This window comes from Equus przewalskii, chromosome 15, assembly GCF_037783145.1.
Source record: "Equus przewalskii isolate Varuska chromosome 15, EquPr2, whole genome shotgun sequence".
NCBI lineage: Eukaryota > Metazoa > Chordata > Mammalia > Perissodactyla > Equidae > Equus > Equus przewalskii.
In genome coordinates, this window is record NC_091845.1 from 22,339,392 (window position 1) to 22,355,653 (window position 16,262).

The 16,262-nt window shown below is 32.8% G+C and overlaps 1 protein-coding gene across 4 annotated transcripts in view; it reads left to right on the forward strand.

Annotated features, from left to right (window-relative positions):
* Window positions 1-13,349, forward strand: part of TMF1 (TATA element modulatory factor 1) — a 28,429-nt gene extending 15,080 nt beyond the window's left edge. For 3 of the 4 annotated variants that reach the window (XM_008520038.2, XM_070576841.1, XM_008520019.2), the window contains exons 8-17: window positions 157-313; window positions 1,972-2,064; window positions 2,731-2,887; window positions 5,916-6,108; window positions 6,642-6,711; window positions 6,948-7,040; window positions 7,951-8,052; window positions 8,342-8,494; window positions 9,645-9,770; window positions 10,506-13,349. In XM_008520038.2, coding sequence (XP_008518260.1) covers window positions 157-313; window positions 1,972-2,064; window positions 2,731-2,887; window positions 5,916-6,108; window positions 6,642-6,711; window positions 6,948-7,040; window positions 7,951-8,052; window positions 8,342-8,494; window positions 9,645-9,770; window positions 10,506-10,649 — 1,288 coding nt within the window. In that variant the 3' untranslated portion in view covers window positions 10,650-13,349. Of the gene's footprint in view, window positions 1-156; window positions 314-1,971; window positions 2,065-2,730; window positions 2,888-5,915; window positions 6,109-6,641; window positions 6,712-6,947; window positions 7,041-7,355; window positions 7,407-7,950; window positions 8,053-8,341; window positions 8,495-9,644; window positions 9,771-10,505 lie in introns of those variants that run through there. The other variant, XM_070576840.1, reaches the window with a different exon arrangement.
* The last annotated feature ends 2,913 nt before the right edge of the window (window positions 13,350-16,262 follow it).

The following is a 16,262-nucleotide window of genomic DNA, read 5'->3' on the forward strand; positions in this document are numbered from 1 at the left end:
CAATAGAGAGCGTCATTGCTGCAGTCAGTGTTTATTATGTAGTGAATTCTCCCTTATTCTGTAGATCTCATGGAAATCTTAGAAACTTCATTAACTTGGGTGTGTAATTAAATGTAGATTATTTTAAATAAAAATGATCAATCTGGTTTTTTTAAGAGAACTTACTGATCTCCACAAAGCCAATGCTGCAAAGGATAGTGAGGCACAGGAAGCTGCTCTAAGTCGTGAAATGAAAGCTAAAGAAGAACTTTCTGCAGCACTAGAGAAAGCCCAAGAAGAAGCCCGTCAGCAGCAAGAAACATTAGCAATTCAAGTAAGCAATGGGTGATGAATTAAGTTGGTCTTTTAAATCTTTGTACTTCTGCAGATTAAAGAATCCATTAGTTAGTTTGATTCAAAGCTTATGTAGTGGTACATGTGTTTTATTTCATTTATAATCCTGTTGGGCATTTTTCTAAGAGTACTGGATTGTGCCAAACTTAATCGTTTGTTTTTTTAATTTGTTGTTAAAGTGATGCTTATATTATACCAATATTGCTTAATTTTTTGTGAATTTCAGACTTATTTGAGAATATTATGAAAGCTAAGGACCCTCTTACTAGAGAAATGCACATAGGCAGATAAACGTTGCACATAATTGCAGGAGAATCCATGTAACTCCTGAGTTCATTCATAACATCTGTGGGAGTCTGTGGACCTCAGGTGAAGGAGGAAGAGCAAAATTTGTCAGGCTTTGTTTTACAAAATCATCAGTTGATGGATATTTGGGTTATTTTCACTTCTTGGTTACTGTGAATAAGACTGCTATAAATAAATATTGATATACAAGTTTTTGTGTGAACATATATTTTAAATTCTCTTAAGATATATATCCTTAGCTTATATAGTAATCCTATCTTTAACTTTTTGAGGAAATGCCAAACTTTTCTGAAATAGCTGCACTGTTTTATGTTCCCACCAGCAATATATGAGCGTTTAATTTTCTCCGCATTCTTGCCGATATTTGCTATTGTGTATATTTTTTTCATTGTAGCCTTTTTAGTGGGTGTGAAGTGGTATCTGATTGTGGTGTTGATTTATGTTTCCTTAATGACTAATGATGTTGAGCATCTTTTTAGGTGGTTATTCTATGGCCGTTTGTGTATCTTCTTTGGAGAAATTTATTACAATGTTCAAATCCTTTGCCCATATTTTAATTGGGTCGTCTTTTTGTTTTTGAGTTATAAGAATACTTTATATGTTCTGCATAGTAGACCCTTATCAGATGTAGGATTTTCAGATATTTTCTCCCATTCTGTAGGTTGTCTTTCACTTTCTTGATAGTCTCCTTTGATGCACAAAAGTTTTAAAATTTTGTTGAAATCCAGTTTATCTATTTTTTTTTCTTCCTTGTGCTTTGGGCATCATGTTTAAGAAACCATTGCCTAATCCAAGCTCACGCAGGTTTTCACCTGTTTCCTTCTAAAAGTTTTATAATCTTAGCTCTCACATTTAGGTGTTTTGCATGTGGATGTTCAAGTGTCTCAGCACTATTTGTTGAAAAGATTATCTTTCCTCATTGACCCCAATGTACTTTTGATTTAACTTTCCATGAATATGTAGAATATTTAAACGATTGCAAAGTGAGAGCTATATGGCAAAATATATTGAGAACACATTTGCTTCCAACTTAGCCCCTCCTCATTCCCTTTCTTTGCCCATAGGTAACCATTTTATTAGAGTTTGGTTTATTTTTTCAGTGTTTCTGTTTGTAAATGCAAGAGCATTTACAGTGCTTTCCTAAATAGGTATTGAATATACGTAGTTTTAGAATTGCTAGATGGATGGTTAGCACATGTAAAAGCGCTTTGGATAATGTAGAATATTATAGGTGAACAGTAAGTCAACACGACACAAAATATGTAGGTAGCAAGAGGTTATGGATAATGTTTTATTATTGTTTGTGATGGTGTATCGGTTCTCATCATACAGGTGGGGGACCTTAGGCTGGCACTGCAACGTGCAGAACAAGCAGCTGCCAGAAAAGAGGATTATTTACGCCATGAGATCAGTGAACTCCAGCAGGTACTGTCACAGTTTTCCTAAACACAAATCCAAGATATGGTTTCCTAGAAATAAAAATGACTCAGTGGGGTTATGTTCATGGAATTGAGAGGATTACTACCATACTTAGCATTTGCTGTATTTTTGTAGCTTGTGTGAATAAAATCAGACTGGGTACCTTAAAAATATACAAGAAAATCCCTGAGGTTTTTAGAAAATAATTTTATCATGATTTATTGCATATTCAGTATTGTTTTCTCATTTGTAGTTGCTGGTTTATCAATTATTATCAGTCTTTGATTACTGTGGGGCAGATAATCAGTGCCTAGTTTTTGTGGCACTACCCTATTAATTTTCAGTCAGTGAACATGCACAGGATACGGGAGAGAAAATACAACTCAGATTGATCTTTCTGTCTTTATAAATGCTTAGAAATATTTGGATTAGAAAGGAACTTCATCTTAGAAAAGATATCTTTATCTTAGAAATGCTTTATAAAGAAGCACTTATTTAGATACTCTGTTATGCATCTTAACTCTAACTTAGGGATTGAATAATTAGAAAATAGTAAAAAGACAAACAATTCTATCTTGAAGAAATAATTTTTTCCAGAACTCTCTCGTGAAGTTTGTTTGCTAGTGTTTTTATTGTCGTCAGTGGTAATCACTTAAGAATTTTGTGATTCAGAGACTCCAGGAAGCAGAGAATCGAAACCAAGAACTGAGTCAAAATGTTTCAACAACAACAAGACCATTGCTTCGACAGATAGAAAATTTGCAAGCAACTCTGGGGTCCCAGACATCATCATGGGAGAAGTTAGAGAAGAATCTTTCTGATAGGCTTGGTAACTGCTTTAAGTTCTTATGTTCGATGCAGAAGCCATCCGTCTTGTTTGTAGAATTAGGATAATAGTATGAGATTGAAATTCACTTGATCCAATAGTTATATTTTGTGTCTAACTTGTAAATTTTTACCTCTTCTCCTCTTTTACATTTGTTTCCTAATATTTTGTGACTTTCAAAGCATTTGTTTTCCCTCACACAATGTGTCAGATACTATCTAAAATACTTCTGTCATCTGTCATTCATTTTCACAGACCACTGCACTCAATTTTTTCCTTGTCTGTGGCCAAATCTAACCCCTTTCTAGCTTGTCTGTAATAGTGTAGGAAGTAGAGGTCAGATATGACTCTAGTCAGTGGCAGAATTCCAAGAACAGAGATAAGTGTAAGGAGAATCAAGATCAAATTCTGGTAGACAGATATTATAGAGTCTTAAGAGTCCATATTCTGCTTCTTAACAGAAACGGTCCAGGTTGCCCTTCTGTGCTGTTAATAAAAGGAAAATTATTCTTCCAAGATGTTTATTCAAGTACGGACAGGTAATATATGTGTATCGTAGACATCCTAGAAGCTAGCAAATTCATGAAAAATTCATATGTCCATTCTATGCCTAAAACTAACTAGAGAGACATCATGGTGTAGTGATAGACGCAAACCTGAAGGGGTGTCAGGAGACATGGACTCTGGGTTTAATGTTTTATTTTCCTTTGTTTTTAACCAGCCAAACAGTCTGGAACATGTCACTTACCTTTTCTGGACTACTCCCTGTAAATTAAAAGGGGTGAACTAGATTAGTGGCTTTCAAAAAGTATTCAGTAGATGTCTTAGGGCCAGCTGTCGTGGTGGGAAGGAAGCTCAATAAATAAAGTCCTGGGCTCTCTCCAGACTGCTTTCATAGAGCTAGTGCCTCCTTCCTCTATCTTTTGTTATTTGAGTTCCACATAAGATTTTGTCTGGAAAAAGATTCATCAGTTTAAAAAAAAAAAGATCACTGAACTGGGTGAACTTTTATATATTGTTTAATTTGTTGGTATAAGTTTTAGGTCTGTCATTTATCTATGATAACTTTTTGAGATTAATTTATTATGAAATAGGAGACATCTGAAAATGACACCTTCTAAAACAAAATATTTATTTAGCAATAAGTGAAAACTAGAAGCCATTGTTTTTGTGGTTTTTAGACTGGAGTCTACATACCCTCGAGGATATGTGGTATTATGCTGGAATACAGGCAAAGCTACAGGACAAGCATACCATATAATGCTGTTAATAGGAGCACTGATACAGTATGGAATAGAGTATAAAATGTAAAATAGAGATGTTATTATGTCTACTTTGGTAGGGAGAAAAATATGAGCATTCTTACCTTGGTTAAATTTCAGAATCTTCTCCACTCATCTTTTTTTTACTACAAGTTTTTTACTGAGATAGTTTAGATTCAGTGCAGTTATTAGAAATAATACAGAGAGGTCTCTTGCACACTTTACCCAATATCCCCAAATGTTAACATTTTGCAAAATCATAGTATAACATGACAACTAGGACAATGACATTGATACAATCTACTTATTTTATTCAGATTTCACCTGTTTTTCTGGTATTCATTTATGTGTGTTTCTGTGTGTGTATTAAGTCCTATATAATTTTACCACTTTTGTAGGTTTATATATCCATCATTACAGTCAAGATTCCTCACGTTGCCCTTTTGTAACCACACTTACTACCCTCATACCCTCCCTCCTTACCCCAAATTCCTGGCAACCACTAATCTGTCCTCTATTTCTAAAATTTTGGCATTTCAAAATATTATATATATAGAATTGTATAAGATATGACGTTTGAGATTTGCATTTTTAACTCAGCACAATTCCCTGGAGACTCATTCACGTTACTCTGTGTATCAGTGATTTAGTCTTTTTATTGCTGTGTGTTTTCCCATGGTTTGTTTAACCATCTACCTGATGAAGGGTGTCTGGGCTGATTCTAGATTTTGGCTGTTCAGATAAAGCTGCTCTGAACGTTCATGTACAGGTTTTAGTGTGAACATAAGTTTTCATTTCTCTGAATAAATGCCCAGGTGTTCAATTGCTGGGTTGTAAGGGTAATTGCATATTTAGTTTTTCAAGAAACTGCCAAGCTGTTTTCCAAAGTGGCAGTATGTATGAGCGTAATGCAGTTTGTGCACATCTTTGCCAGCATTTTGTGTTGTCCCCATTTTTTCTTTTAGTCCTTCAGACAGATGTGTAGTAATAGCTCATTGTGATTTTAATTTGCATTTTCTTAATGCTTAATGGTGTTGACATCATTTCATGGGCTTATTTTTCATTTCTACATCCTCACCAGTAAAATATCTTCTCTCATCTGTTGCCCATTTTCTAATTGGATTGTTTGTATTTTCGCTGTTGAATTTGAGTCTTCTTTATATACTCTAGATACTAGTCTTAGATATGTGGTTTGCATTTATTGTCTTCTAATCTGTAGCTTGTCTTTGCATCCTCTTCATTTAGGGCAAAAGTTTAAAATTTTGAAGAAGTTCGATTTATCCATTTTTCTTTACATAGGTCATCCTTTGAGCATCAAACGTAAATATTTTTTGCCTACTCGTGGATCGTGAAGATTTCTCCTATGTTTTTTTCCTGAAAGTTTTATAGTTTTGTTTTACACTTAGTTTATGATCCATTTTAAGTTAATTTTCATATATGATGTGAAGTTTAGTTTGAGGTTCATTTTTGGCTTTGGGTTTTTTTTTTTCTATGGACGTCCAGTTGTTCAAGCATCATGTTAATCCACTACTTTCTTAATACATGACTCCACTTTCAAATTAAAATATTTTGGGAAAAAAATGATAAAGCAGGTATAGATTAAGACTGGTTCTTTTGTCTCTGTAGGCACTCCCACCTTAGGCAATAAGTAGTTACCAGTTTTAAGTGTGGCTACTTGCAGCCTTAAAAGTTCAAAGTAAGAATCCACTTGGTATCTTGGTCTCTTGGGTATGTGTAAATATGATTTTTCTTTTTTATTCTACAATCAGGTGAATCCCAGACCTTGTTGGCAGCAGCAGTAGAAAGAGAACGTGCGGCTACAGAAGAACTCCTTGCCAGCAAAATTCAGATGTCTTCCATGGAGTCACAGAATTCTCTCTTAAGACAGGAAAACAGTAGATGTCAGGCCCAGCTAGAATCAGAGAAAAATAGGCTAAGAAAACTGGAGGATGAAAATCATAGGTGAGCATGTTTCTTGATTTTATTCTTGGTAGTTTCATGACATTTTTAAAGCATTTAAAAAAATATATTGTTGGCTTTTAGCTTCATAGCACTGAGAACTAAAAATAAATACTTTTAGTGTTTAAAATCAGTCATCAGTAATAGGATATTATAGCAAGAGGGTACTGGGATTCATTGAACCTTACATAGGCTCCTGAAATTGTGTGGCATGTTTTATATATATTTGCATTTTCCAGGGAAAGGATTCATATCTTTAATCAGATTTTTTTAAAGGAATATGTAACCACAAGATAGTTTGGAGACCTCACTCGTTTGAGTTATTTTTATATTATGGGGGGTTTTTGCAGTGTTCCGGTCTTTCTAAATAAATGTCTGGGTTCTTTGGAAACCACAATCCATAAAATCCATCTATCTGAAATTATATTTGTAATATATGTATATATATGTAACGAGGCTTAATGATGTAGCTAGTTTTTAATAGTCTGTACTCACTTCATCTTTTTTGTTTTGTTTCATTATCCCTGGCTTCATAGGTACCAGATTGAATTAGAAAACCTAAAAGATGAATATGTAAGAACGCTTGAAGAGACAAGGAAAGAAAAGGTATTTTATTAGTGTTTGTTCACTTTTTAGGGCTTCCATTAGAGAATGGTTGGGGGTGATAGCGAACTAGAGAGAAAACAAGATGAAATGGGTGATGTTACTGCTTTTGAAACTTGGTCTTCAGTAGTAAAACAAATAGGAGTCTATACTTTACGCTCCTAACTTTGAGATTGACTTATTAACGATGGCATGAATTATTATCACAGAAATCATCTAACTGTCTCTCTCTCCATTAGACACTGTTGAATAGTCAGTTAGAAATGGAAAAAATGAAAGTTGAACAAGAAAGGAAGAAAGCAATTTTCACTCAAGAAGCAATAAAAGAAAAGGTACTGAATTTTGTGTTTTGTTTTTGGGGTAACTACTTAGTACCTATTGTGATTAATCATTGACTGTTTTGTAATTTTGGCTATACTTTATAAATACTATTTCTTATGTCTATAATCAGTACAGTGATGAATTCTGGTAGTGTGATCAGTGTCCTGCCCAGGTGGATCTGAAGTAATTTGAGTTTATCCAAAGACATCTGTGATTTCTAGGATTCGAATTATAGAAAAAGGATTTGAATTATAGAAACTCTCGCCCCTTGTTAAATGAATTTTGTGGTCTCTCACTGAAACTAATGCACCTCATTTGGCCCATAGGCACCTTAGGAGTAAAACTGATTTCTTCACTTTCTTTCTGGTTAATGAAGGTAATTTTTCTAAAGCGAGTTTCCTGTGTTTAAAAGATTGGAGTGTACTTGGTAGTTATTAAATATATTAAATGTTTTAAAACTACCTATGTGTAAATTGGAATTACCTTTTGAATTTATTTGGAATTAAAAAAAATACACTAAAAATAAAATGGATAAGCCAGAACCTTTATGGTTTGCAAAACTCATTGGTAATCTGATTCTAAAGAAATAGGTTTAATTGGTGATATGTTGTATAATATGAAGCAGTTCATATAATTGTTTCGACAAAAACATTCTCATTCCATTAAAAATAAACCACATTATGTTGTTAAAATATAAATAGGTCCTGAGATGATTTGACCAAGTCTATTTACACATGTAAATTTTTAAATATTGTGCCTTTGATAAGACTTCAGAAATCATATCAGTAACATTTTATGGGGAAATTAGAATGAGTCTTTGTTGTTGTTAGTCCTAGGAAAGTTTCCTGCTTTTTCTGTTTATCCCTGTTTTAATCTATTTTACTCTTTAATCTGAACTGAATTTTTTTTTAACTCTCGAAGGAACGGAAACCATTTTCTGTTTCTAGCACTCCCACAATGTCACGCTCGAGTTCAATAAGTGGAGTTGATATGGCAGGGCTACAGACATCTTTCATGTCTCAGGTGATGTTTTATTTCTTACATGTGTTCAGTCTTTAAAGTGAATAATGATAAAGGAAATATGCAGATAGCAGTTTGACTCTCACCATGACCTTGCCATTTTTAGGCAATTCATCTGCATGTTTGTGAAGGAGTACTAATTGCAGTGAGGAAATATGGATGATTTTCTGCCTTTAAGAAAGTCATAGACATTTTAAAGCAAGAATTGACAGAACCATTTTGTTTGAACCTTATGATGGAACACAATCTATAATAACTGAAGAACAGTATGTGCTTTCTTTAATTAACTTAGGATGAGCCTCATGATCATTCATTTGGACCAATGTCTTTATCGGCAAATGGAAGCAATCTATATGATGCTGTAAGGATGGGAGCAGGATCAAGCATTATTGAAAATCTACAGTCTCAGCTAAAGCTAAGGGAAGGAGAAATTACCCATTTACAGGTATTGGAAAAATTAAACGTGCTATTTAGAAGTAAATGAAATTTTGAGGCCCAATAAAAGTAGCACCCTTTATGTCCACCTGAATTCTGAGCAAATTGAAAAATGAAATGTAATAGTGGCATGTGAAGCCCAAAATGTATCACATATATTAAGGATAAAGGCTAGTTGGAGAAATTAGTCAAGGATGAGAGCCAAATGAGCCTGCCGACAGACTGCCAGAATTAGGCACTTCCCTGCTCTGTCAGGAAATGCTGGGCTGGAGTATGCCTCCCCCTGTCTTGTAGCATGCCCAGGTAAGACTTAGACGCATGGAGGAGCAGAGAACTCCTTGCAGGCAGATTTTTCCAAACAGAAAAAAAGGGAGATTGCTGAGCTGAGCACACCCATCTTCTTCTTCCCAGTCTTACCACTTAGATGAGTTGCTCCAGCTCCCGCTGTGAGGAATGAGTAAAGGTGATGAGAGAGGTTAGAATTGCAACATCCTGCACATGAAAGGCAGCATTGTGAGTGGGGAGGGAGCATCCTCTCATCCTCCCTTGCTTTTTAAAAACTTAAAACAGAAATGTTAAAGCATTTTACCTATTTTCAGTGTTAAAGTTGATACACTCAGAGGTAAAACTTTCTTCTTCTATTCCCATTATATGATTTTTGTTAGTTGAAAATATTACTCTATTAAAGAAGACATCCTTGAATGGGAAAAAAATAGATCAGAATAATCTTAGTATCTGTTATGTTTGTGTAGCCCAGTATGCTATACTTGAGGCCCCAAATTAACTTTCTGGTAGTGACGATAGATTCTATCGATCTGACCTACACAGTTGGGGCTACATTAAAGTATGTTTTTATTTCTCTGAGTTTTTGTAGTAATTTAGAATAACTGAAGTTTATGCTGTTTCCAAAATTAGAGAAAAATAGAAGGTTGGGTATTTCAAACAGATGATTGGATTTTCTTTATTCTTTATCTCTTATGTAGTAAACCTTTGAATGGTATACCTCTGAGGAAAACTGGAACTTTTTTTGGTCACTATTTCATTTTACTTTATATGTTGACATATCTATTTCTTCAAAAATAATACATTATGTTTATATTAGTGGGAATATTAAACAAGATATATTTTGACTTAAATTACTTTCTGGTTATGTTTCTCAGCTAGAAATCAGCAATCTAGAAAAAACTCGCTCAATAATGGCTGAAGAGCTAGTTAAATTAACAAATCAAAATGATGAACTTGAAGAGAAAGTGAAGGAGATACCCAAACTTCGAACTCAGCTGAGAGTAAGTATTCTTCACTTAAGGATGAGTCTAAGGAATTTTAATCCAGTTACATTAAATCTCATATTTTTAGTTTATATAAAATGCACATGTGTATATTTTAATGATTTCTTTGAAAATTAAAGAGTATTAATGTTTGAGTAAAGAACTTTAAAGGTAAATCTTTTGTCTTGCCTGTGACATTACACATTCAAAATGTTTTTCACAATCATGTTTAGTCCCAGTATAGGAAAATAACTAGATTTTATTTGGCCAAGGCTCATTTATAATCTGCACTTTGCATAACTTTAGTAGTATTTTTTTCATTTATGTTGTATGTATCATCACAATTGGCGAGTTTGGTATTATGAGTCACTGCTAAGCCATAAATGAGAATATATTTTCTTTTGGCTTTTCCTCTGGGGTAAATGCCAGGTAGTACTTAAACCACAATGAACCAAAAATACTGAAATTTGGTCTAATGTACTTAAATTAGTGGGAGAAAAGATAGATTAAATATGGGGAGAATTGTAGATTTAGTGGAGAAATATAGTAAGATTGATAGCAGCTGTTTTTGTTTTTAATTCTTTTACTTGCTATTTATTCCAAAAGACTGGATTATGAGTTTAATTTTTATAAGATATGACTATATACTTTTATTTAGATTGTCGTGTGTTTACTGGTGACTCATTTATGAAATAAATAATTAAAGATGTTCTGTATAGTTATCTAAAAAATTGTAACAAATATCTTTTGTAGGATTTGGATCAAAGATACAACACTATTCTGCAGATGTATGGAGAAAAAGCAGAAGAGGCAGAAGAACTTCGATTAGATCTTGAAGATGTAAAAAATATGTATAAGACTCAAATAGATGAACTTTTAAGACAAAGGCTCAGTTAACTTCTGAAAATGACATTCCTATCAAACTGAATGTAAACATTTAATATCTAAATGCAGACTTCCAATAAATTCTTTTATAGAATTAGAAAGTGGAATTTACTGTAGAGTTCAAAAATTGAAAAAAAATTGTTTTATAGTATATAGTAATATTTGAAGTTAAATTATTTTGTGCAATATTTGAACTTTATTTTTGAGACTATTCTTTAAAGATTTATTTTTTAAAGCATCCTTCTTTTTTTTTGCCTTAAATAGCACAGAGATTTATTACTTTATCCTCATATCAATATGGTTAGGGAAGGAGAATGATGTTCATATATGTATTGTAGATATATAACTAATTGTATCTATAATTTGTATGTGTTTGTATATATCGAAAACATTTAAAGAGTGATATTAACATATTGAAACTTTGAAATCTTCCACAATTAAATCTCTAATTACTACTCATGAAAATGGACATTAAGGGATCAAGTAAAAAAATTATTAAACCTGCAGTTATTACAGTTTGAACTAATTTTTTTCTTTTAAAGTAGAAGTCACACTGACATTGTCTGAAGTTTAAAAGACGAATAATTTAAACTTTAAAATTTTTGTGATCTGAAAACTTATTTCCCCCAGATTCCACAAATTTTGGTACTATCTCGAAAGCTGTAGCTATTCAAAGTTATGAAGGCATAATTGGATAGTGGAAAAAGTTGACTTAAAACAGTTTTGTGATGGTATCACTAACATTTAAGTGATTTTGAAGAGGTATTGTTTTACTACCTTATAAAATGAGTCAAAAGTAATAAAATTATTAATATGATTTTCTCTAAAAATTGTTCACATTTTGTAAAGCCTTATTTTTGGCTTTATATTTAAAAATGAATGTTTGCTATTACAGAATATCCGTAACAAAATAGAGAAAGTATAGAGTTAATTTAAATTTGGCATTTTGCAATTCTGTGTAGTTGATCATTTTATTTTTTTCTTGAACCTTTAAACACAAAAATAGTGTGGAATAACTTGAAAAAAATAGCTATGCCTTCTTCCAAATGTTTGTTCAAAAGTTAACTGGGCTGTGTTTTAGACTTGTGAAATATTTTGATACATTTTATTACTGAAAGTCATTTGGCTGCCTTTTCTTCCAAATAAATTTAGTTAAATTTTAAACACTAGAACTTTGAAATATTGCTGTAAGTAAGCCATGTTAATGAATTTGGAATGCTTTTCAGGGCAATTCAAGTGACCTCATTTTTGTTCTTTTTGTATTTCAGACAGTATTTCTGTCATTGGATCTCTGATTTGTAGCATTAATAAATATTCTTTCAATGTGAGCCAGGTTCATAAAACTAATTTTCTGTACTTTAGTGGTAAAAAGCAATGTAATAACTTTTTGTCATCTTGATTTTTTTTTCTTAATATTCAGGGGCTGACAGGGAATGACAAGACTGATAGCAATAAAATATATACAGAATCAGAAAACTAGAGGTTTAGGAATTATGAAATTTTTCTTTTAAAATATACATTAGTGAGGGAAAAAAAGCCTTCAATTGTGGAGAAAAGATTGAAATAAAACTCATATACCTTTCAATTTAATAATACTAAACATTCTCTTCTCTTAATCCTTATCAACATGAATAAAATCAATTCAACTTAAGATTTTAAAGTGTTTTCAATTTATTTAATTTAAAAATGACAAGCAGCTATTTAAGTCTCAGCCTGTATATTACCATGTTATTCTTTATTCTCAAATTAATAATCATATATTGATCTTAGTATGATTATTATACACTTAGATCTCTCAATACATTTATATTTATATTGAGAAGGTGTACTGAATCAGTTTCTTTGAAAAACTCCAAGTAGCAGAGTACCTATTGAATATTGGTTGCTGTATTTTGCTCTGTCATTAAAACTCCTCTATCCAAATTCTAGTAAGATAATATTTGTATTTTAATGCATAAGAAAATTGTTTGCAGTTAGATGTTTCCATTCTTGAAAGAAAACAGGCAAATACTACAAATCATAACAATTTTAAGAATATAAAAGTAAAAGAGGTGTGAACATTGTTGTTTTATATGTGGCAATTAAGCACAGACTATAGGTGTCCTTCCAACTCTTAGGAAGCTAAATTGAGACTACTATTTCCTTCTTTTCCTTTGCCTCTTTTTTTGAGAACTTCCAGTTGTATGATGTTTAGCATATGGGAATGTATCAAATGTGTCTATATTGTGCTTTAAGATATTCTAAATATGAATAATTTCTGACCTCGGGAAACATGAGTTTTTGTAGTTAAATAAGTGAAAAGAATGTTGAGGAAAATTTTTTTCTCATGATTCCTAAATTGGCATTTGATTTATTAATTGAAAGTTTTATTCAAGTGCTTATTAAAAGTGTATGATTTATAGTATTTAGAAAATAGCCACAAGAAAAAAGAGAAAATAACTGTAGATATTTTATCTTGTTTTACTACTAGTTATTGAGTATATATACTTTTATGTCCTAGTATATCATAATTTTTCATTTTCAATTTCTAAAAAATCTAATTTCCCCTATTCTATTCAGTTTTAAACTATAACAACTTTAATTTCATATTTTGTAAAAGACTAAAAGTATGATTTAAACTACAGATTGATATTATAATATTTTAATTCTAAATGAAAGATAATGTAAATAATAAGCATGGATCTGATTTGAATAAAGATTTTAAAATAGTAATAATGTATTTCATTTTTAACAGTTTAGAGTGGTCAATACCAATGAATGAAGGTAGTATTGTTTTATGAAGATAATATAACTTGTTTAACTTTAGAATTCATATTTTAAGAAAATGAGGATAAGCCCCAATTTTCTGAGTTATATTATTGAGTAGTATTAGTGTTAAGCGTAGTTTTCCTAATGAAGATATGTTTTTAAGAATTTACTTACTGTAACTAACTGTAATTACAGGATGACTTGTATCTTTTAAAAATCTTAAATAGTATCAAGATATTCTTCTAAAAGCCTATATTTCTATTCAAATAACAGATAAAAGGTTACCTCTATTCTTGAGTTCATATTGCTTGTACTATTGAACTCTGCAACTTTGATCCTTTAAAGTACTTTTAAGCTATTGCCTTACACATATCCATTTTACTTTTTTGCACGTCAGGATCGTTGAAGAAGATGGAATGAAAATTAAATAACTTTCTTCTTAATACTTACTTTTTCTCAAAACAAACAAAACCAAAATGCTTCAGTAACCCACAATTGTGATGAAGAGAATTTACTCTTAGTGCTGTCCAGTGTTTATTCTTCATATTGCCCCATTCCCAAGTAAGCTAAATTTAATTTTAGAATCTGCAATATTAAGCAAGACAGTAATGAGAGGTTTTTCTGCTTGCTAAATATGAAACTGTCTTCTTGCTTTTACAGGTAGTGGTGGGCAGAGCCTGGTAGATAGAGATGTTCCTTTCTGTTGTATACAATGCCATGCCCATTTGTTTCTTTTGAAATTACAGATTTTATTTATTTATTTATTCTTTAAAGATTTTATTTTTTTGTTTTCATTTTTCTACCCAAAGCCCCCCAGTACATAGTTGTATATTCTTGGTTGTGGGTCCCTCCAGTTGTGGCATGTGGGACGCCACCTCAGTATGGCCTGATGAGCGGCACCATGTCTGCGCCCAGGATCCGAACCGGCGAAACCCCTGGGCCGCCGCTGTGGAGCACACAAAGTTAACCACTTGGCCACGAGGCCAGCCCCTCTTTTGAAATTACTATCTTAATTTTTAAAAATACATGTTCCTCAAAAGTCTGTGGTCATATTGGTAGTAGGAAACACATTGCTTATTTTGTTACTGTGTAAGGAAATCATTTTTATAGGATCATAATCTCTTATCTACTCTTCTGAAATCTAGAAAGCTCTGAAAACCAAATAGCTTTTTTATAAGTTTGCTGTCACATCTGCTTTAGTGGTAAAGCCTGACCTGCACTGACATGGCTATTTACAGACTTTATCTTACTTAGAGTACTCAAACTTTTTGCTACAGAAATACTGGGTGAGATTATGGGATGCTGACCCAGGGTACAAGGAGGGTGTTAGGTAATGAATGGTGTGCATACCCTATTCTATAAAAAAAAATTCAGGAACACAAATGGTCCCAAGAATTTTGGAAACAGAATTGCACTTTATCTCCAAATCAGCCTGTTAAAGTTGATACCATCATCTCCATTTTTAAAATGAAGAAAGGTTAAGTAACTTGCTCAATGTCGTAGGGCAAGTAAGTGGCAAAGCTGGAATTCTGATTGATGGAGTTTGGCTCCAGAGTCCATGCTCTGAACCATTAACTATATGGTGGTGCTTCTCTTACTGCTTTTCTGTAAAATCATACTCACATAGATCAACTGTAGCATAAAATCAACTTTAGTAAAATTTATTTGCTTAAAACTTCAGTACCTTTGAATTATAGTTAAGCAGTTGCATGTATCAGAGAACCAATAAACTACCGTCTGCTGATAGTTCAGTATTTTTCTAACGTTCTTTGTGGCTATCCAAAACGGCAGTGTATGAGCAACAAACTTACAACACATTTAACAAACTTGGAATGCAATGTAAAAATTATGACTATACAAAATTTCGAACGTGCACAAAAGAGAAAAGAATATGAATCCCCATATACTCATTAACAGATGTTCTTTAATAGTGTTCCACACTTGGTCTACTTTGTTTCATTCATATCTCATTTGTGCTTCCTCCCAACCTACACTGACTATTGTGAAGCAAATTTCAGACATACGGTTTGATTATCATATTTAAGTATGGACTGTTTCTGTAAAAAGTAACTTTACCTCATCAACTATTTGGTTACTTGCATCCTAATTCATAGAGGAAAGACAGGATAAATACACTTGATTCTTTTCCTTTATTTACTAGTTTTCACAGTAAGAGTCGGTTCCCTTCTGTCATGAGAGATGAACATAAGGGTTTGGGCTCGTGTATTTGGTTGGTTGGTTGGATCTTCTGGAATATGATATTTAAATATATTTGTCCTCAATCCATTACAGTTACCTTTATTGATGCTTTAAATTATCCTGTCTTTGGCCAGAGGCAGCCTTTCAAATTGGTCCCTGAGTCTTTTTTCTTTTTCCTTTGGTGGCGATTTTTTTCCAATTGATGTCATAATAGTTTAGAATATTGTGAAATTTCACTTGTACATTATTATTTGTCCATCACCATATAAGTGCTCCCCTTAACCCTTTGTACTCATTCCCTACCTGCTTCTGAGTCCTTTTGCTATAACCCTCATCACCTTTGATTGCTTCCCTGCTTCCTCATGTGAGATCTTTCAGGTTCTCCCTGTACATTTCTTGCCCCATATCTAAGATTATCCATTTTTCTGTGGAGCTTGTGTTCCTTTTAATGGGAAATGGTTTGCAGAGATCATAATCTGGGCACAGGGGGTGCTTCTTGCTACAGCGTTTATCGTTTCTTGGCTTTTTTTTTTTTTTTTTTTGAGGAAGATGGGCCCTGAGCTAACATCTGTGCCCATCTTCCTCTATTTTATATGTGGGATGCCCGCCACAGCATAGCCTGATAAGTGCTGTGTAGCTCTGCATCTGGGATCTGAACCAGTGAACCCTGGGCTGCCA